Consider the following 21,546-nt stretch of genomic DNA (forward strand, 5'->3'; position numbering starts at 1 on the left):
AGGTCCGTTTACGCCGGTTGTTAAACATCGTTATGGGGAAATGCAAGTCTGCGTCCAAACGGTTGGAAGATAAGGAGGAAGGACAATCAATACTGTATATAGTTAATGTGAGGTGAAGTGTGTCGCCATGGTAACCGGTTAGAACTCGAAGTGGTGATGAGGTCTTTAAGTGTTTGGAAAGGGTCTTAAAAGGTCTTTAAAGGTCTTCCATGTGACTCCAGGGTTCCTGCACAGACCCTGCGTAGTGGTTCTGCACAGACCCTGCGTAGTGGTTCTGCACAGACCCTGCGTAGTGGTTCTGCACAGACCCTGCGTGGTGGTTCCTGCACAGACCCTGCGTGGTGGTTCCTGCATAGACCCTGCGTGGTGGTTCCTGCACAGACCCTGCGTAGTGGTTCTGCACAGACCCTGCGTAGTGGTTCTGCACAGACCCTGCGTGGTGGTTCCTGCACAGACCCTGCGTGGTGGTTCTGCACAGACCCTGCGTAGTGGTTCTGCACAGACCCTGCGTCGTGGTTCTGCACAGACCCTGCGTGGTGGTTCCTGCACAGACCCTGCGTAGTGGTTCTGCACAGACCCTGCGTAGTGGTTCCTGCATAGACCCTGCGTGGTGGTTCCTGCACAGACCCTGCGTGGTGGTTCCTGCATAGACCCTGCGTGGTGGTTCCTGCATAGACCCTGCGTAGTGGTTCCTGCATAGACCCTGCATAGTGGTTCCTGCATAGACCCTGCGTAGTGGTTCCTGCATAGACCCTGCATAGTGGTTCCTGCATAGACCCTGCGTGGTGGTTCCTGCATAGACCCTGCGTGGTGGTTCCTGCATAGACCCTGCGTGTGGTTCCTGCATAGACCCTGCATAGTGGTTCCTGCATAGACCCTGCATAGTGGTTCCTGCATAGACCCTGCATAGTGGTTCCTGCATAGACCCTGCGTGGTGGTTCCTGCATAGACCCTGCGTGGTGGTTCCTGCATAGACCCTGCGTGGTGGTTCCTGCATAGACCCTGCATAGTGGTTCCTGCATAGACCCTGCGTGGTGGTTCCTGCATAGACCCTGCGTGGTGGTTCCTGCATAGACCCTGCATAGTGGTTCCTGCATAGACCCTGCATAGTGGTTCCTGCATAGACCCTGCGTGGTGGTTCCTGCATAGACCCTGCGTGGTGGTTCCTGCATAGACCCTGCGTGGTGGTTCCTGCATAGACCCTGCGTGGTGGTTCCTGCATAGACCCTGCGTGGTGGTTCCTGCATAGACCCTGCATAGTGGTTCCTGCATAGACCCTGCATAGTGGTTCCTGCATAGACCCTGCGTGGTGGTTCCTGCATAGACCCTGCGTGGTGGTTCCTGCATAGACCCTGCGTGGTGGTTCCTGCATAGACCCTGCGTGGTGGTTCCTGCATAGCTTCGTGCCACAGCTTGTTGTGTTTCTTGTATTGAATACTTGTAAAAGTGGCCGTTTGCTGGTTCTCTGACATGTTGTGATGTTTCCATTCCCGAGGACTCGGCAGCTGAACGCCTGAAAGCTGTTTCCTCTCCCTGTTTAGAATCTGCACCTCTAAACTTCTTCATCTGTCTGATAAGGCTTGTTTAACGTGTTGATAGCTTGGTGTCGGCTGCAGAGACACTTTGTGGTGTCCGCATGCGGCAGACTGAAGTCCAGCTGAGCAGATAGGCAGAATGTAGCCTCCCTCTACCCAGAGCCCAGATTACAGCTGCTTCCTCGGGAGAAGGCGCCTCTGTTTGGTGACAGACTCAGCCCTGACAGATAAGTTTTCTAATTAACCTGCCTGGCAGAAACGCACCTGAGATACAGGCAGCGTTGCTTCCCTGCCGTACGACATGTTCCTCTCTGTTCGGCTGCGAGGGAAGAACTTTATCTGGACTAGTCCAAACGCTGTCCAACACAAAGCAGCTGCTCGATAACGACTTGTCACCTGGAGGAAACTCTGACTGTGACTTTGGCAACAAAATCCCCCGGCAGTCTCCCTCTCCTCTGGTGGAGTTTGGGCGATAAAACGTGGAATTGTTGCACGAAAAAAGAGGAAATACTCAATTATTATTATGTAATTTTTTCCTAATGTGGGAATACCCCAACCGGCTCAATCTCCACTTCAATGGGGGCGGTCCTTAAATGTGGAATGAGTCAGTATTTGCAAATAAAAACAAAACATGTGGAGCCGACCAAAGTGTCCGTCGTCGCGGTAACCTGAAATCATTTGTGCCTTTTTTTAATTTATTTTTAGAAACTGAACACCCCTGCTGTTCTGAAAGCCCCAAAGGAAAGGAAGCCCAGCAAGAAGGAGGGAGGAACAACAGGGAAGGCCTCCAGCCTGCCAGCTATACTCTACAGGTGAACACACACACACACACACACACACACACACACACACACACACACACACACACACACACACACACACACACACACACAGAGTCCTCAGGAAATAATAGGAAGGTTAAATGATCAAGTGAACAGAGAGAATATAGGACACCCAAGGACAGACAAACCGAACGGGGAAGAGCTGGTCCTGGAAAAACTAGGTTTAGTTGTAAAACATGTGACTGGTTTCTGATAGGGATGGGTACCGAGCCCGGTATTAAACGGGCCCCGGGGCTGAATTATTAAAGACCGTGGTACCGTTAAGCTCCGACGTTAACGGCCTTTTTATCGGTACTGGAGACGTGTAAAAAATATATGTATTATTGCTACACAAACATTATATTGCAGTTTTAGTTTCGCCAACTCCGTTTCTAACACGCAATAAGACTACAGCATGCTTCTTTTTAGTATTTTCGATCTTTCCAATCCAGGCGAGAGATCTCTCTCCGCCTGTGTGCGAGGGGGCGGGGCGGTTCACACACACGCAGCTGCTACATGCAGAAACACACACACACACACACACACACACACACACACACACACACACAGCTGCTACATGCAGCAACACACACACACATACACACACGCAGCTGCTACATGCAGCAACACACACACACACGCAGCTGCTACATGCAGAAACACACACACACACACACACACACACACACACACACACACACACACAGCTGCTACATGCAGCAACACACACACACATACACACACGCAGCTGCTACATGCAGCAACACACACACACACACAGCTGCTACATGCAGCAACACACACACACATACACACACGCAGCTGCTACATGCAGCAACACACACACGGAGGAGATGGCGGAGAGAACGCGCTCCGAGGTGGTTAAACTTTACCCGTCTCGATGCTCGTTGCCAAAAGTGCAATCAGAGTTCAGCATGTGAGGGCGGCAACACGAGCAGTTTGTCTAAACATCTATCCAAAGTGCTCCACGTCCAGACGGAGGAATGGGTTCCACTGTCTCTCCAGCAGCTCTGTAGCCCCCCCCCCCCGTCCACGAGTAACGTCTCCCCGTCAGGTGTTCTGTGTGCTAGCAGCAACACACGGAGTTACTCCATGATACAAACACGGGTTAATGATGAGAGGAAACTGAGGTATTTAGTTTGTTAAAGTTTCAGCTATTCAGATTATTTAATACCATTTGTTAAAACATTGTTGTTTCTTTTGATGTGAAATATTATTTATTTAATTTAAATAAAAAGCAATGTTAGTTTTGTTCACAATTTGTTTAGTTAGTTTACCTTCTTTCTCTCCAAAAGAACCGATAAGAGTACCGTTAAAAGACCAGACCGATAAGCGGTATCGATAAAAGTAGTAGTACCGTTAAAACCGTAACGATACCATCCCTAGTTTCGGATGTGCGTTAGTTACGATGATTTAGGCCTTTTCCTCTAGGTTTGCAAGAGATAGAATATCTGTGTACTTGATTGTGCAGGTCCCCACCGACACCACCGCCGTGTCTAAAACCCTTTATATATGATTACAAAACATTGGTTTACCTTTCTCTTTCTTAATGACCCTTAACCCGCTTTTCATCGAGCACAATGGCACGGCTCTTGCTATTGTACTTCTGCATCTTCACGTATTGTCGGTTCCTCTGGATGAACCCGTCAGCTCAATGCCTTCATGTGTTCCTGCAGCTGTGGCATCTGTAAGAAGAACCAGGACCAACACCTGCTGGTTCTGTGTGACACCTGCAAGCTGTACTACCACCTGGGCTGCCTGGAGCCCCCTCTCACACGCATGCCCAAGAAGACCAAGAACAGCTACTGGTGAGGACACGGAGACACTTAGACATGGAGACACAGAGACCCTTAGATATGGAGACACGGAGACACAGAGACCCTTAGATATGGAGACATGGAGATACTTAGACATGGAGACACAGAGACACTTAGATATGGAGACACGTAGACACAGAGACCCTTAGATATGGAGACACAGAGATATGGAGACACAGAGACCCTTAGATATGGAGACACGTAGAAATGGAGACACTTAGATATGGAGACACTTAGATATGGAGACACGTAGAAATGGAGACACTTAGATATGGAGACACGGAGACACTTAGATATGGAGACACAGAGAGACTTAGACATTTAGAAATGGAGACACTTAGATATGGAGACACTTAGATATGGAGACACAGAGAGACTTAGACATTTAGAAATGGAGACACTTAGATATGGAGACACGTAGAAATGGAGACACTTAGATATGGAGACACTTAGATATGGAGACACGTAGAAATGGAGACACTTAGATATGGAGACACGGAGACACTTAGATATGGAGACACAGAGAGACTTAGACATTTAGAAATGGAGACACTTAGATATGGAGACACGTAGAAATGGAGACACTTAGATATGGAGACACGGAGATCCTTAGACATGGAGACACTTAGATATGGAGACACTTAGATATGGAGACACGGAGATCCTTAGATATGGAGACATGGAGACACTTAGATATGGAGACACTTAGATATGGAGACACGGAGACACTTAGATATGGAGACACAGAAAGACTTAGACATTTAGAAATGGAGACACTTAGATATGGAGACACGTAGAAATGGAGACCCTTAGACATGGAGACACAGAGATATGGAGACACAGAGACCCTTAGATATGGAGATACTTAGACATGGAAACACGGAGATATGGACACTTAGAAATGGAGACACTTAGACATGGAGACACGTAGAAATGGAGACACTTAGACATGGAGACACGTAGAAATGGAGACACAGATACCCTTAGACATGGAGACACGCATTAGACATGGAGACACGTAGAAATGGAGACACTTAGATATGGAGACACGGAGACACTTAGATATGGAGACACAGAGAGACTTAGACATTTAGAAATGGAGACACTTAGATATGGAGACACGGAGACACTTAGATATGGAGACACAGAGAGACTTAGACATTTAGAAATGGAGACACTTAGATATGGAGACACGTAGAAATGGAGACACTTAGATATGGAGACACAGAGACACTTAGATATGGAGACACAGAGAGACTTAGACATTTAGAAATGGAGACACTTAGATATGGAGACACGTAGAAATGGAGACACTTAGATATGGAGACACTTAGATATGGAGACACGGAGATCCTTAGATATGGAGACACTTAGATATGGAGACACTTAGATATGGAGACACTTAGATATGGAGACACGTAGAAATGGAGACTCTTAGATATGGAGACACTTAGATATGGAGACACGGAGATCCTTAGATATGGAGACACGGAGACACTTAGATATGGAGACACAGAAAGACTTAGACATTTAGAAATGGAGACACTTAGATATGGAGACACGTAGAAATGGAGACTCTTAGATATGGAGACACAGAGAGACTTAGACACTTAGATATGGAGACACAGAGACACTTAGATATGGAGACACTTAATGATGCTTTCATTCTGGTACCCCACACTGCAGAACTCCAGTATACCGTGCACTAACCAGTGACCACATTTTAAAACGAGTTGACCTCTCCCCGTTGCACGCGCCTCGTGGAGGACACACGGCAATAGATTTATTTCTAAATATTATATTATAATAACTTGTATTCTGTTTTATCGCCAAAAATGACATTCTAGAAACTTAACAAAGCATATTTATTTTGTGCTATCCTCTTTAAAAAACCTCACAGTAATAATTGTTGTATATTTTACAATGATAGTGAGAATAATACGTAATGATTTATGAACCCCCCCCTCTCTTCATGTGGACATCAACAGAAGCAGTTTTCATACTTGCTGTACTTTACTTATCACACGAGGATCCAGAGTTTGTTTATTCGTGTTCGTCTGACATTTGTGGCTTTAGGATTATCAGATGGGAGGAATGTCACTCTTCTCCTGCAGCTCCTAATCTATCTTTTAAACATACGATAGATCGAAGATATCGTGATGCTTAGTGAGGTGCTACTTCCTGATGTGATAGAAAACAGCTATTTGTGTTGGTCGCTCTCCTGTAGTGGGCTTTATAGGTTTCAGTGCATGTCAATGGTCGGCAGAGGCTACAATTCCTATGTTTGCTCTACTGTAGCGTGTTCTATTGGTTTTAGTGCATGTCAATGGTCTGCAGAGGCTAAAATCCCTGTGTCCCCTCTCCTGTAGTGTGTTCTATAGGTTTGAGTGCATGTCAATGGTCTGCAGAGGCTAAAATCCCTGTGCTGCCTCTCCTGTAGTGTGTTCTATAGGTTTTAGTGCATGTCAATGGTCTGCAGAGGCTAAAATCCCTGTGTTTGCTCTACTGTAGTGTGTTCTATTGGTTTTAGTGCATGTAAATGGTCTGCAGAAGCTAAAATCTCTGTGTCCCCTCTCCTTTAGTGTGTTCTATAGGTTTCAGTGCATGTCAATGGTCTGCAGAGGCTAAAATCCCTGTGCTGCCTCTCCTGTAGTGTGTTCTATAGGTTTTAGTGCATGTAAATGGTCTGCAGAGGCTAACATTGCTGTGTCCCCTCTCCTGTAGCGTGTTCTATAGGTTTTAGTGCATGCAAATGTTCTGCAGAGGCTAAACTCCATGTGTTCCATCTCCTTTAGTGTGTTCTATAGGTTTTAGTGCATGTAAATGGTCTGCAGAGGCTAAAATCCCTACTTCTTTCTCCTGTAGTGTGTTCTATAGGTTTTAGTGCATGTCAATGGTCTGCAGAGGCTAAAATCCCTGTGCTGCCTCTCCTGTAGTGTGTTCTATAGGATTCAGTGCATGTAAATGGTCTGCAGAGGCTAAAATCCCTGTGTCCCCTCTCCTGTAGTGTGTTCTATTGGTTTTAGTGCATGTAAATGGTCTGCAGAGGCTAAAATCTCTGTGTCCCCTCTCCTTTAGTGTGTTCTATAGGTTTCAGTGCATGTAAATGGTCTGCAGAGGCTAAAATCCCTGTGCTGCCTCTCCTGTAGTGTGTTCTATAGGTTTTAGTGCATGTCAATGGTCTGCAGAGGCTAAAATCCCTAGTCCCCTCTCCTTTAGTGTGTTCTATAGGTTTCAGTGCATGTCAATGGTCTGCAGAGGCTAAAATCCCTGTGCTGCCTCTCCTGTAGTGTGTTCTATAGGTTTTAGTGCATGTAAATGGTCTGCAGAGGCTAAAATCCTTGTGTGAGGGACTTTCTCTCTTAGATTCGATATACTTTATTCATCCCAGATTGGGGAAATTGTTTCGTCGCAGCAGGTGTTGCTCATAGATATAATCAAATACAAGTAGAACAAAATAAAAGATGAACATAATCAGTAAAACATATCCACGAAGAGGAACTAAAGAATAGATCACATAAATACTCTCTTCTCTCAAAGACAGAGATCAGAATGCCGTATTCGTCCCACAGACGAGAGGCGACAGCAGAAAGAGACGGCTCAATGTAAACTAAGAAGTATTCATTACAATAATATTAAAGATGTTATGATAAGGTTAATGGAGCGTATTCTCCTTCAGGCAATGCTCCGAGTGCGACCAGGCCAGCAGCGACGAGGCTGACATCGCCATGGAAACGCTGCCGGACGGCACCAAGAGGTCGCGGCGGCAAATCAAAGGACCAATCAAATTCATCCCTCAGGAGATGTCCCCGGAGCCCAAGAAGCATCAGGTGAGAGGATGCATGACAACTGCTGAAAACACAAATACTGACAGAGTGCGTCTGAACTCAGACTGAGGAAGTCCTCGTTATCGCCGGCCTGCTGGAGGGCATCAGACAGACAGCGGGGGAGAGTTTGTTCCCCTGAGAGGAGAATAGGACGGCCGAATACAAACGTCGGTGAACATCAACAGTCGTATGGAGAAGGATCAGGGACACTTTAATGTTTTAGAGCTGACCAGAAAAAGTATTTTTATTTTAGATCTGAGGAAGAAATCTGAATTCAGACTTTAACATATTATTGTTTTTAAACAAACAAAAAAGCTCTGGCTTCTGATTTTAACCGCAGAATTCTAAGAATAAAGTCATCATTCAGAAGAAAAAAAAGAATAAGAAATAAAAATGATCATGAAGTCAGAGATTCAGAGGGATTGAAAAAAATAATCTGAATAAAAATAATTGGAAAAACGCTTCGAAGATGAATCCTGAGATTAAAGTCATAATTATTCATTTGATCTCATTATTATGATTTTATTTTCAGAAATGTTTTGAAGTGTGCGTGTGGCCCTTTAAGAGCCTCAGTGTGTGAGTGTGGCCCTTTAAGAGCCTCAGTGTGTGAGTGTGGCCCTTTAAGAGCCTCAGTGTGTGCGTGTGGCCCTTTAAGAGCCTCAGTGTGTGAGTGTGGCCCTTTAAGAGCCTCAGTGTGTGAGTGTGGCCCTTTAAGAGCCTCAGTGTGTGAGCGTGGCCCTTTAAGAGCCTCAGTGTGTGAGCGTGGCCCTTTAAGAGCCTCAGTGTGTGAGCGTGGCCCTTTAAGAGCCTCAGTGTGTGTGTGTGGCCCTTTAAGAGCCTCAGTGTGTGAGCGTGGCCCTTTAAGAGCCTCAGTGTGTCTCCCTGTAGGAACATTGGGTGTCAGAAGCCTCTCCATCCCTCACTGGATCCTGCTTATCTTTACCCAGCATGCTCTGATCCTCGGATACAGACCCCCCCCCCCCTCTCTCCCTGAGGATATTCTGCAGATTGATATCTGACAGCTCTCTGCAGAGGGGGGGGGGGGGGGGGGCTCTTCACTTCACTTTTTGTTTCCCCGCTGTCAGTGTGTGACCCGGTGATCTCTTCAGGGACTCTGGGAGAAAGAGTTCTGCTGAAACTGCTGTCTCTCTGACAGACCAGCTGATCGCTGAGCGGTGTGAGAAACATGGATGTGAGAAGTGGTGAAGATCCATCTCGATGTCATGTCTGAGAGCTGAGTCAGGTGTTAGCTTAGCATAGCGCCTTGAGGGTGATGTGAATTATGCATTTGTTTATTTGAGTACAGACGTATTGGACCAAGTGTTCTGAGCTGCGGAGGAAGGAAGGCCAATAGGTGCCATTTCCCTAGGACACTTTAAGACGATACGACTGCCTCTCTGCTGCTCACTGCCTCTCTGCTGCTCACTGCCTCTCTGCTGCTCACTGCCTCTCTGCTGCTCACTGCCTCTCTGCTGCTCACTCGAGACTATGGACTTTCCTTTTGTTGAGTCAGGTGCTTAGTGAGACATGTGAAGGAGTGTGAGCCCCTTCTCACAACATGCAATCATTACATCCGAGTGTGCATTCTGTGTGGGGTGTTGGTGGATGGGAAGTCCATAGGAAGTCCATGGGAAGTGCATGGGAAGTCCATGGGAAGTGCATGGGAAGTCCATGGGAAGTCCATGGCTGAAGTGGAATAGTCCATTTAGCTTAGGAACCTTCCTAAAGGAGTGAAATGACCCGGAAGTCCCTCAGTGGCAGCCATGATAAGTGCCGTTCGAATTCTCTAGAATGATGAGAATGATAGGAAAGGAGGTTTCAAACTTCCTTTATAGCCTCCTTTAGCTTAGGAACCACTGGACCTCCCTAACCGACAGGAGAAGCGAAAATGCTGCCCCACAATGCATTGCAGCCGCAGCATTTGCCGTCACTCAACAGTCGGCCGTTCACGGAAACAACCGATTATGACGGAGAAATGATATCATGAAAGTTACGGTGCTTATTAAGCATTTTAAAACGTAGGTGGTAAGTTGCCAAAGTGCTTTGTTCTGAACGTTCATCAGTATTATAATAAAGAGAGAAATATGAACGTTAGTTTTTACTGAAATGATCAAATAAAGTCAACATCTCAGTCTTCACTGAGCTGTGTGGGGTTTGTTCAGCTTCTAAAAGATGTCTGAATGGTGATATACACAGAGATAGATGTTAAGGACTAACGTTTATAATAAATACATCTGTATTGATTTTAAGATCTTTAGTTCATACAATCATACGTATTGGGATCATTGGTATTAACGTGGACCGGAGGGAGAGGGGGACGAGCAGAAGTTTCACTTTCCTTTTTATTTCAATTCCAGCTTTGGTCCTGAAGAATCTGTTTCTCTGTTGTCCTCGTTCATAAAGCAAAGCAGCAGCATCAGAGCACGGAGCAGAGTCTCTAGATGAGTTCACAGCAGTCCCTCGTTCTTAGTGAACATCCATGTTGTCGTCCGCTGTATAGAAAACTGTAGTTTCCATGGTTTCCCCACAGCAGCAGACGCACACAATGACGTCCGCTGGCGCATCAGAAACACGTCGGATAGTGAAAGTGCATTCGGATTCTCTAAAGTACCGCAGTCTCTTCTCCTAAGTCCTTTTGAATTCTCCTATCCACTATCCCTTAACCCCGTGACCTTTCACTCAGAGGTCAAGGAATAGACGATAGGGTTAGAACTTAGGAGCTGATTTTTAAACTATCCGACTGCAGCCCATGGGAAGTCCATGGGAAGTGCATGGGAAGTCCATGGGAAGTGCATGGGAAGTCCATGGGAAGTCCATGGGAAGTCCATAGGAAGTCCATGGGAAGTGCATGGGAAGTCCATGGGAAGTGCATGGGAAGTGCATGGGAAGTGCATGGGAAGTCCATGGGAAGTGCATGGGAAGTGCATGGGAAGTCCATGGGAAGTGCATGGGAAGTGCATGGGAAGTCCATGGGAAGTGCATGGGAAGTGCATGGGAAGTGCATGGGAAGTCCATGGGAAGTGCATGGGAAGTCCATGGGAAGTCCATGGTGCTGCTTCTGTGGGAATCCTCTAAGATGGAGGGCGCTGTTTCCTACTTTGTGCTGCTCACCTGAACTCCGTGGCTGCTGTTAGAAATATAGAAATGCATGAAGCAGTCTGAGTCTCAGAGTTACCCGCGGGTTGAACGTGTGTCTGAGTCTCAGAGTTACCCGCGGGTTGAACGTGTGTCTGAGTCTCAGAGTTACCCGCGGGTTGAACGTGTGTCTGAGTCTCAGAGTTACCCGCGGGTTGAACGTGTGTCTGAGTCTCAGAGTTACCCGCGGGTTGAACGTGTGTCTGAGTCTCAGAGTTACCCGCGGGTTGAACGTGTGTCTGAGTCTCAGAGTTACCCGCGGGTTGAACGTGTGTCTCTGCTCCGGTCCGGGCGCAGTCATGTGACCCGCTGCAGCTCTCGGGATTAACCAGCGAAGCGGTTATCTTCGAATGCACGGCGCGACGCGGCCGACACTCAAAGGCCTGCTTTGAATCTGTAATGCTTTTACCAGAAACACTCCAAAGCATGTTTCACTTTAACAGGAGCGGCTAATTGTGTGTGTGTGTGTGTGTGTGTGTGTGTGTGTGTGTGTGTGTGTGTGTGTGTGTGTGTGTGTGTGTGTGTGTGTGTGTGTGTGTGTGTGTGTGTGTGTGTGTGTGTGTGTGTGTGTGTGTGTGTGTGTGTGTGTGTGTGTGTGTGTGTGTGTGTGTGTGTGTGTGTGTGTGTGTGTGTGTGTGTGTGTGTGTATGTGTGTGTGTGTGTGTGTGTGTGTGTGTGTGTGTGTGTGTGTGTGTGTGTGTGTGTGTGTGTGTGTGTGTGTGTGTGTGTGTGTGTGTGTGTGTGTGTGTGTGTGTGTGTGTGTGTGTGTGTGGGGCCTACATGGTCCAGTGCCACTTTGATGAAGCGGAGACTCCTGCCTGCTGGAGGAAAGCCGTTAAAGTCAACCTGTGAGATGGGTTTTATTCAGCACGTAGAGGCGCACCTGTAAAAGTAATGCTCCGTAGCGTCTGAAGGCACACACACACACACGCGCGCACACACACACACACACACTGCTTTGTCCAGACAGGGCTTCATGCAAGGACGACTCATTAGCAGGCGTCAGGTCTTCATGGCGTGTGAAAGAAGCGCTCCTCCTCTGTCGTGCATCAGTTTTATTGGCCGACATTTCTCACCGTCAGCGGCTTCCATCCCGGCCTGGCGCGCCGCGAGCTCGTTAATCACGGCGCTAATTAACTGGAGGTGTTCCTGAGAAGCCGTCGGAGCGCGAGGAAGATCATTTGGAGAGAGAGAAAGAGGTTTGAAACACACGTTCTGTTTCTGGTGGGTTTTAGGTTTCGGTCAAACAGTGGAGAACATGGGAAACATTCCACATCCAGACGCTCGGTTTGACTTTGGAGCAAAAACAGCTTCTTATCAAAAGTACCCTAAGCCACGATGGAGGACTCACGCTCCGCTCCTATTGGCTAGCAACACATTGTGCGTGAGGGGCGGGACATCTCTAAGCGGTTGACCAATCACAACAGAGCCGGCCAGCTAACCAATCAGAGCAGCTCTGGTTTTCAGACAGAGGGTGAAGAGGCAGTATGAGAAAAATAAAGAGCTTTTTGAACATTAAAGCACGGATACATTATTCTGATCATTTGTAAATTAACTTTTTTTCAGTTTCCAGTTTTTTTTCAAAATTAGATTTTTTTTCCGTATAATTTTCGATTTTCTTAAAAAAAATTCAAAATTGCTTTTTTTTTCAAGATATAATTTTTTTCTCCAACTTTATTCTGAATTTCAATATTTTTTCAAAATTTCACTTTTTTTCATACGAATTTTTATTAAAATTCCCCTTTTTTCTAATTTGACTTTTTTTCTGAGAATTTCAGACTTTTCAGAAAATAACCTTTAGTTTAAGAATTTTACTTTTTCAAAATTTCCTTTTTTCTCATTTGATTTTTTTTCACAATTTTGCCAAAAGGTAAATCATATATTTAACTTCCAAATTAAAGCCAAATATCCATTCCAGTTTTTTAATCTAGGGATACCGTATATTATTCTTGGGTTAGTTAAAGTTAGTAACATCCATACAGTCTGACTTAAGGCGAGACACAGCAGGCAAAAACATCGTTTTTCAAGTACTGGTACATTTTGAGATGTTGTTCTATTTTGATTCTATAACATGTTTTCTTTCAGGCTTTTGGAAGGAAAACGTACAAAATACACATTTAAGTGTTTATTTTGCTATAGTTTGTCTATTGGCATCTGTCGGTTTCTCCTAAATTCACCAAAAGTTAGCATTCTAACGTAACATAAAGTACCGCGACCGCTGTGTGCACCATGTCAACAGAGGCATCGCTGGAAAGCTGTGTCTCTCCTGCACAATCTCATCGGATCCAAATATGGTCATTTCCTTTGTATCAGCAACCAATCGTGAAAGCACAAAGGGGTCTTAAACCAAGAAACAAAATCTCATCGGCTGGTGTATATTTCTGACAACGTGATTCGTTCAGATGCGTCACGTGGTGTGCTAAAACACTTCCTGGTTAGCTTTCCGCTAGAAATTGAAATCTCAAAATGCCAAAAGAACGACGAAAAAAACGTTCACAGAGAAGACGACAATTGTCACTTGCACGAAGCAAGGTTATACAAAAAACAAATGACCCCGAACATGAAATACCTTCAAAGAACAGGAGGGTTCAGCTAGCGCCTCACTGCAATCTTTAAAGGTAGTTTCCTCAAAATGAGTTTCTTCTCCTACTCTGAGTGATAAATGTCAACTTCAGTAGCACGTAGAGACACCAAACCTTCCAGTTATATTCCTATCAATATTATTAAGGCTTTTACAGAAGGGTTTGTTCATATATCATTCATAGCCTGAATTATACAACATTTATACCTAAAAACCTGGCGAAAATGGATATTTTAGGGCTGTTGACAGTATGTTCTGATTTATGGAGTGATAAAAAGAGATATCCAATATCCCTTCTGTAAAAGCCTTAGATACTAATATGACTACACAATGAAACAAGAATTTTGAAACTGGCTTTATCCAAAGTTCAGATTCCTGAAATGTGTTAAAATAGGTGCATATTTAATGAGATAATGCATAATTTGCATATTGAAACATGCTATTTCAGAAAACTTGTAATACAAAAAACAATTGCCTTATTGTAAGTAATTAACTGGAGAAATTTCTAGCTGATACCTTTAAGTTAAAAAAATTACCCTATTCACCTGGGGTGTCTCGCCTTAATAACAGAACATCAGTGGTGGACCAATCAGAGCAGCTCTGGTTTCACACAGAGGGTGAAAAGAGTCCTGATTACTCCCACTGCAGTTAGGGTTAATATTCAAATTGTGCTGAAGTGTTCAGGAGGGGATACTAAGACGCTCCCGTAATGAGACATGATGTACCGCGAACATTAAACCCCCGATATGAACATATGCCATTAATCATCTGTAAATGATGAGAAGGAAGTTAATATATGTAGTAAGTACCGCTTCCTATGCTCTGTTAATTCCTCTAATCCGGTGTGAAGTGATTCAGGCTTGTTAAAGATGCACCGATGGACTTAATTAAAAGATTGATTTAGCCCTCCGTTTTAATTTCCTCACCTGAGCTGAGGCTGAGATTAGCGCTTTCACACCGCTTAGCTTTTATAAGTGACGGTGCAAACTGTGGGGGAAATACCACACGTAATCACCTTCCGGTACGAAAAGAACAAATATACAAGCTCATTTAATAAAGAGGTATAGCATTTAACAGAATCTTATTTCCAGCTGGAAAGAGTCCTGCCCGAGTTACTCAGAGAAGCAGTGACTTGACGCAGAGGCGCAGGAAACAAAAGGGACGTAAGATATAACCGGTCACATCCGAATGATAGTTAGCCTGAAAGCGTCTGGTTTTTCTGCAGCGAGTTACCAGGAGAGTAGATGTTTCTGTCCCGGGTAAAATCTTGTCTGGAGTTAAAATATAATAATAATAATATATTAAATTTCTATAGCGCTTTTCTGAACCCAAAGACGCTTTACATTTGGGAGGGAGGGTAGACAAACAAAACAAAGCCAAAAAGAAACAAAACACAACAGAAAAGCAGTCAGGAGGAAGTTGGTTGAGAGGGGGCGGGGCTTATGGATAGAGAGTTGAAGAGGTGGGGTTTGAGGCGGGACTGGAACGGGGTGAGGGGGTCCAAATATGTTACTCCCCATTAATAGGTGGCTTCATACCATTTGTTATTAATCATTACACACACTGAAAATGAGCCTCACAGGCTTCCTTATATCTTAATGGACAACACTATAGTTTAATGAAGTGTGTTTGTATCTCTACTGGAGTTTCCTAAGGTATCAGTAAAGTAGATGTTTCTGTGTTTGGCAAATCCCAGTCTCAGGTTTGTCCCACTAACCTGAGACTGGCATCTTTTATCCCCAGTAAAAGATAACACTCTGAAAATGACCCACACAGGCTTCCTTATACCTCAATACACCTCGTCATAGTTTAATGAAGTTCCTAAAAGCTGTCTGCATCGGGGTTTTAAGAAAGTGTTCTGAGTGTAAGCTGAAGGTCTCGGGTTGGCAGCCGTGCGGACGCGTTCCTCCGGTCCAGGCCCGGCTGCAGGACTCACTGAGTGATGTGTTTGCGGTTCTTCTTCGCAGCAGCAGTTTGGCAGCGAGCGCGCGGATCTTAATGATAAATGCTCCATCTGGAGAGCGGCGGTGCCGAGCCAAAAGGCGACAGATGGCATTGTTTTCACAATCTGTTTAAATATGTTGTTGATTTTTCTTCCTCTTCTTAAAACCCTCCAGAAGATCCAGCACACGAGGAGAGGCGTTTGATTTCCTCCATGCTGCTGGGGAGTGTTTGCTCATGGGTTATAGTCAGTCCTTTCAGCGCCTCTAAAGCATATATAGGTAGACAGTCCCTGAATGCAGCATCTCTCTGGGCCAATGGGATTTCTGCATTAGATTGTTTGACTCTTTTAGATATCTGAATAACATTTAGAGAGTAAACAAACGGAAATCTTAAAGTTAGGAGTGTCGATCCACTTGGAGTTAAAACGGATGTGTTTCGTGTTTAACGTTTCATTGTTTTGTGTTTTGCAGAGAACCAGAGGTCAGAAGAGGAAAAGAGTTGCTATCGGTGACGACAGAGACGATAAAACTGAGGTTTGTCTTCATGCTGCAGAACAATAGATAAATGCATGTTGTGAGAGAATCAGCTTTTGATGAGATCTGACCAAAAGTCCAAAACACAGCTGGAGACCAGGGGACACTAAAGAGCGACGCACACAGCTGGAGACCAGGGGACACTAAAGAGTGATGCACAGCTGGGAGACCAGGGGACAGTAAAGAGTGATGCACAGCTGGGAGACCAGGGGACACTAAAGAGTGATGCACAGCTGGGAGACCAGGGGACACTAAAGAGTGATGCACAGCTGGGAGACCAGGGGACAGTAAAGAGTGATGCACAGCTGGGAGACCAGGGGACACTAAAGAGCGACGCACACAGCTGGAGACCAGGGGACACTAAAGAGTGATGCACACAGCTGGGAGACCTGGGGACACTAAAGAGTGATGCACACAGCTGGAGACCAGGGGACACTAAAGAGTGATGCACACAGCTTGGAGACCAGGGGACACTAAAGAGCGACGCACACAGCTGGAGACCAGGGGACACTAAAGAGTGATGCACACAGCTGGGAGACCTGGGGACACTAAAGAGTGATGCACACAGCTGGAGACCAGGGGACACTAAAGAGTGATGCACACAGCTTGGAGACCAGGGGACACTAAAGAGTGATGCACACAGCTGGGAGACCTGGGGACACTAAAGAGTGATGCACACAGCTGGGAGACCAGGGGACACTAAAGAGTGATGCACAGCTGGGAGACCAGGGGACACTAAAGAGTGACGCACACAGCTGGGACACCAGGGGACACTAAAGAGTGACGCACACAGCTGAGAGAACAGGGGACACTAAAGAGTGACGCACACAGCTGGGAGACCAGGGGACACTAAAGAGTGACACACACAGCTGGAGACCAGGGGACACTAAAGAGTGACGCACACAGCTGGGAGACCAGGGGACACTAAAGAGTGACGCACACAGCTGGGACACCAGGGGACGCTAAAGAGTGACGCACACAGCTGGGAGACCAGGGGACACTAAAGAGTGACGCACACAGCTGGGAGACCAGGGGACACTAAAGAGTGACGCACACAGCTGGGAGACCAGGGGACACTAAAGAGTGACGCACACAGCTGGGAGACCAGGGGACACTAAAGAGTGACGCACACAGCTGGGAGACCAGGGGACAGTAAAGAGTGATGCACAGCTGGGAGACCAGGGGACACTAAAGAGCGACGCACACAGCTGGAGACCTGGGGACACTAAAGAGTGATGCACACAGCTGGAGACCAGGGGACACTAAAGAGTGATGCACACAGCTTGGAGACCAGGGGACACTAAAGAGCGACGCACACAGCTGGAGACCAGGGGACACTAAAGAGTGATGCACACAGCTGGGAGACCTGGGGACACTAAAGAGTGATGCACACAGCTGGAGACCAGGGGACACTAAAGAGTGATGCACACAGCTTGGAGACCAGGGGACACTAAAGAGTGATGCACACAGCTGGGAGACCTGGGGACACTAAAGAGTGATGCACACAGCTGGGAGACCAGGGGACACTAAAGAGTGATGCACAGCTGGGAGACCAGGGGACACTAAAGAGTGACGCACACAGCTGGGACACCAGGGGACACTAAAGAGTGACGCACACAGCTGAGAGAACAGGGGACACTAAAGAGTGACGCACACAGCTGGGAGACCAGGGGACACTAAAGAGTGACACACACAGCTGGAGACCAGGGGACACTAAAGAGTGACGCACACAGCTGGGAGACCAGGGGACACTAAAGAGTGACGCACACAGCTGGGACACCAGGGGACGCTAAAGAGTGACGCACACAGCTGGGAGACCAGGGGACACTAAAGAGTGACGCACACAGCTGGGAGACCAGGGGACACTAAAGAGTGACGCACACAGCTGGGAGACCAGGGGACACTAAAGAGTGACGCACACAGCTGGGAGACCAGGGGACACTAAAGAGTGACGCACACAGCTGGGAGACCAGGGGACACTAAAGAGTGACGCACACAGCTGGGAGACCAGGGGACACTAAAGAGTGACGCACACAGCTGGGAGACCTGGGGACACTAAAGAGTGACGCACACAGCTGGGAGACCAGGGGACACTAAAGAGTGACGCACACAGCTGGGAGACCTGGGGACACTAAAGAGTGACGCACACAGCTGGGAGACCAAGGGACACTAAAGAGTGACGCACACAGCTGGGAGACCAGGGGACACTAAAGAGTGACGCACACAGCTGGGAGACCAGGGGACACTAAAGAGTGACGCACACAGCTGGGAGACCAGGGGACACTAAAGAGTGATGCACACAGCTGGAGACCAGGGGACACTAAAGAGTGATGCACACAGCTGGAGACCAGGGGACACTAAAGAGTGATGCACACAGCTGGGAGACCAGGGGACACTAAAGAGTGATGCACACAGCTGGGAGACCAGGGGACACTAAAGAGTGACGCACACAGCTGGGAGACCAGGGGACACTAAAGAGTGATGCACACAGCTGGAGACCAGGGGACACTAAAGAGTGACGCACACAGCTGGGAGACCAGGGGACACTAAAGAGTGACGCACACAGCTGGGAGACCAGGGGACACTAAAGAGTGACGCACACAGCTGGGAGACCAGGGGACACTAAAGAGTGACGCACACAGCTGGGAGACCAGGGGACACTAAAGAGTGATGCACACAGCTGGAGACCAGGGGACACTAAAGAGTGATGCACACAGCTGGAGACCAGGGGACACTAAAGAGTGATGCACACAGCTGGGAGACCAGGGGACACTAAAGAGTGATGCACACAGCTGGGAGACCAGGGGACACTAAAGAGTGACGCACACAGCTGGGAGACCAGGGGACACTAAAGAGTGATGCACACAGCTGGAGACCAGGGGACACTAAAGAGTGACGCACACAGCTGGGAGACCAGGGGACACTAAAGAGTGACGCACACAGCTGGGACGTTCAGGATTATAAAGCTGAAAAACATCTTAACTCTTTTTTTCTCAGACTTTTCAGAATATAACATTTTTTAATTTTTTAAAGACATTTAGATGTTTCTTGGTGAGTGGAACATCTGTGTGTTCACGCTTCCAGGCGAGCTGAAGACCCCTGATAAATGTGTTTTGGGAGATGTTTCTCTGGTGTGTTCTCCAACAAATTTCCCGCACATCCCCCATAATAGTCCCCGTGTTTCCATAGGAACCGATGCCACGGGAACGCCGGCAGAGACAGTCGGCGCTGCAGAAAAAACCGAAAGCGGACGACACGAGGACCGAATGCACGAGCTGCAGCGGGCCGGGAGACAACGAGAACCTCGTCAGGTGAGAGAGAGTGTGTGTGTCTTTCCCTCTTCATCCCATAATGTCACTAAATACATTGTTGCCATGGCGACCACAGATTCATATTGTGTTTTTGGGTTCATTGTCGAGGCTCTCATCCGCTCTTCGAGGTCCGTTTCTGTCTCTGGACGCCAGCTTTTTTTTTTACATTTAATTTAATTTGATGGGGTGAAAATAATCAAGCTTGGTATTACTTAAGATAATATTAGATACCGTGTGTGTGTGTGTGTGTGTGTGTGTGTGTGTGTGTGTGTGTGTGTGTGTGTGTGTGTGTGTGTGTGTGGTGTGTGTGTGTGTGTGTGTGTGTGTGTGTGTGTGTGTGTGTGTGTGTGTGTGTGTGTGTGTGTGTGTGTGTGTGTGTGTGTGTGTGTGTGTGTGTGTGTGTGTGTGTGTGTGTGTGTGTGTGTGTGTGTGTGTGTGTGTGTGTGTGTGTGTGATGATTAAAGTTCAGTCTTCATTAGGCTCTCTATTGACCTGTCACACACTTCATTACGGCCAAATGAAAAGCACAATTTATTCTCGGACTCCGAGCCGGACGGATAATCAGCGGGAATTTCTCTCTCTGACGTCTCGGGTTTAAGAAACTAGATCACAGCTGAGGGGGGGAGGGGAGACATCTCCACGCTTTCATCAGGACTATGTTCCCTTAAGAAGTACTCTGTAGGGTCCTTAAAGTACTCTGTAGGATCCTTAAAGTACTCTGTAGGGTCCTTAAAGTACTCTGTAGGATCCTTAAAGTACTCTGTAGGGTCCTTAAAGTACTCTGTAGGATCCTTAAAGTACTCTGTAGGGTCCTTAAAGTACTCTGTAGGATCCTTAAAGTACTCTGTAGGGTCCTTAAAGTACTCTGTAGGGTCCTTAAAGTACTCTGTAGGGTCCTTAAAGTACTCTGTAGGGTCCTTAAAGTACTCTGTAGGATCCTTAAAGTACTCTGTAGGGTCCTTAAAGTACTCTGTAGGATCCTTAAAGTACTCTGTAGGATCCTTAAAGTACTCTGTAGGATCCTTAAAGTACTCTGTAGGGTCCTTAAAGTACTCTGTAGGGTCCTTAAAGTACTCTGTAGGATCCTTAAAGTACTCCGTTAGAAGTCCTGAATTAAAATAACACTCCACACTCACACACCGGTCTTCCTCTCCACCTGTCCTCCTCTCCACCTGTCTTCCTCTCTACATGTCTTCCTCTCCACCTGTCTTCCTCTCCACCTGTCTCTCACCTGTCTCCCTCTCCACCTGTCTTCCTCTCTACATGTCTTCCTCTCCACCTGTCCTCCTCTCTATCTTCCTCTCCACCTGTCCTCCTCTCCACCTGTCTTCCTCTCTACCTGTCTCTCACCTGTCTCCCTCTCCACCTGTCTTCCTCTCTACATGTCTTCCTCTCCACCTGTCCTCCTCTCCACCTGTCTTCCTCTCCACCTGTCTCTCATCTGTCTCCCTCTCTACATGTCTTCCTCTCTACATGTCTTCCTCTCCACCTGTCTCCCTCTCCACCTGTCTCCCTCTCCACCTGTCTTCCTCTCTACCTGTCTCTCCAGCTGTCTTCCTCTCCACCTGTCCTCCTCTCCACCTGTCCTCCTCTCCACCTGTCCTCCTCTCCACCTGTCTCTCCACCTGTCCTCCTCTCCACCTGTCTTCCTCTCCACCTGTCTCTCACCTGTCTTCCTCTCCACCTGTCTTCCTCTCCACCTGTCCTCCTCTCCCCCTGTCTTCCTCTCCACCTGTCTTCCTCTCCACCTGTCCTCCTCTCCACCTGTCTTCCTCTCTACATGTCTTCCTCTCCACCTGTCCTCCTCTCCACTTGTCTTCCTCTCCACCTGTCCTCCTCTCCACCTGTCTTCCTCTCCACCTGTCTCTCCACTTGTCTTCCTCTCCACCTGTCTTCCTCTCCACCTGTCTTCCTCTCCACCTGTCCTCCTCTCCACCTGTCCTCCTCTCCACCTGTCTTCCTCTCCACCTGTCTCTCACCTGTCTCCCTCTCCACCTGTCTTCCTCTCTACATGTCTTCCT

General features: G+C 47.0%; 1 protein-coding gene across 1 annotated transcript in view; it reads left to right on the plus strand.

The window, feature by feature from the left end:
• The first annotated feature begins 2,135 nt into the window (after positions 1–2,135).
• Positions 2,136–21,546, plus strand: part of LOC117443644 (PHD finger protein 14-like) — a 70,819-nt gene continuing 51,408 nt past the window's right edge. Inside the window, exons 1-6 of the mRNA XM_034079549.2 lie at positions 2,136–2,198; positions 2,241–2,347; positions 4,054–4,185; positions 7,874–8,024; positions 16,152–16,214; positions 19,404–19,525. Of these exons, the coding sequence (XP_033935440.1) occupies positions 2,136–2,198; positions 2,241–2,347; positions 4,054–4,185; positions 7,874–8,024; positions 16,152–16,214; positions 19,404–19,525 (638 nt within the window). The remainder of the gene's footprint in view (positions 2,199–2,240; positions 2,348–4,053; positions 4,186–7,873; positions 8,025–16,151; positions 16,215–19,403; positions 19,526–21,546) is intronic.

This window comes from Pseudochaenichthys georgianus, unplaced genomic scaffold (genome assembly GCF_902827115.2).
Source record: "Pseudochaenichthys georgianus unplaced genomic scaffold, fPseGeo1.2 scaffold_650_arrow_ctg1, whole genome shotgun sequence".
NCBI lineage: Eukaryota > Metazoa > Chordata > Actinopteri > Perciformes > Channichthyidae > Pseudochaenichthys > Pseudochaenichthys georgianus.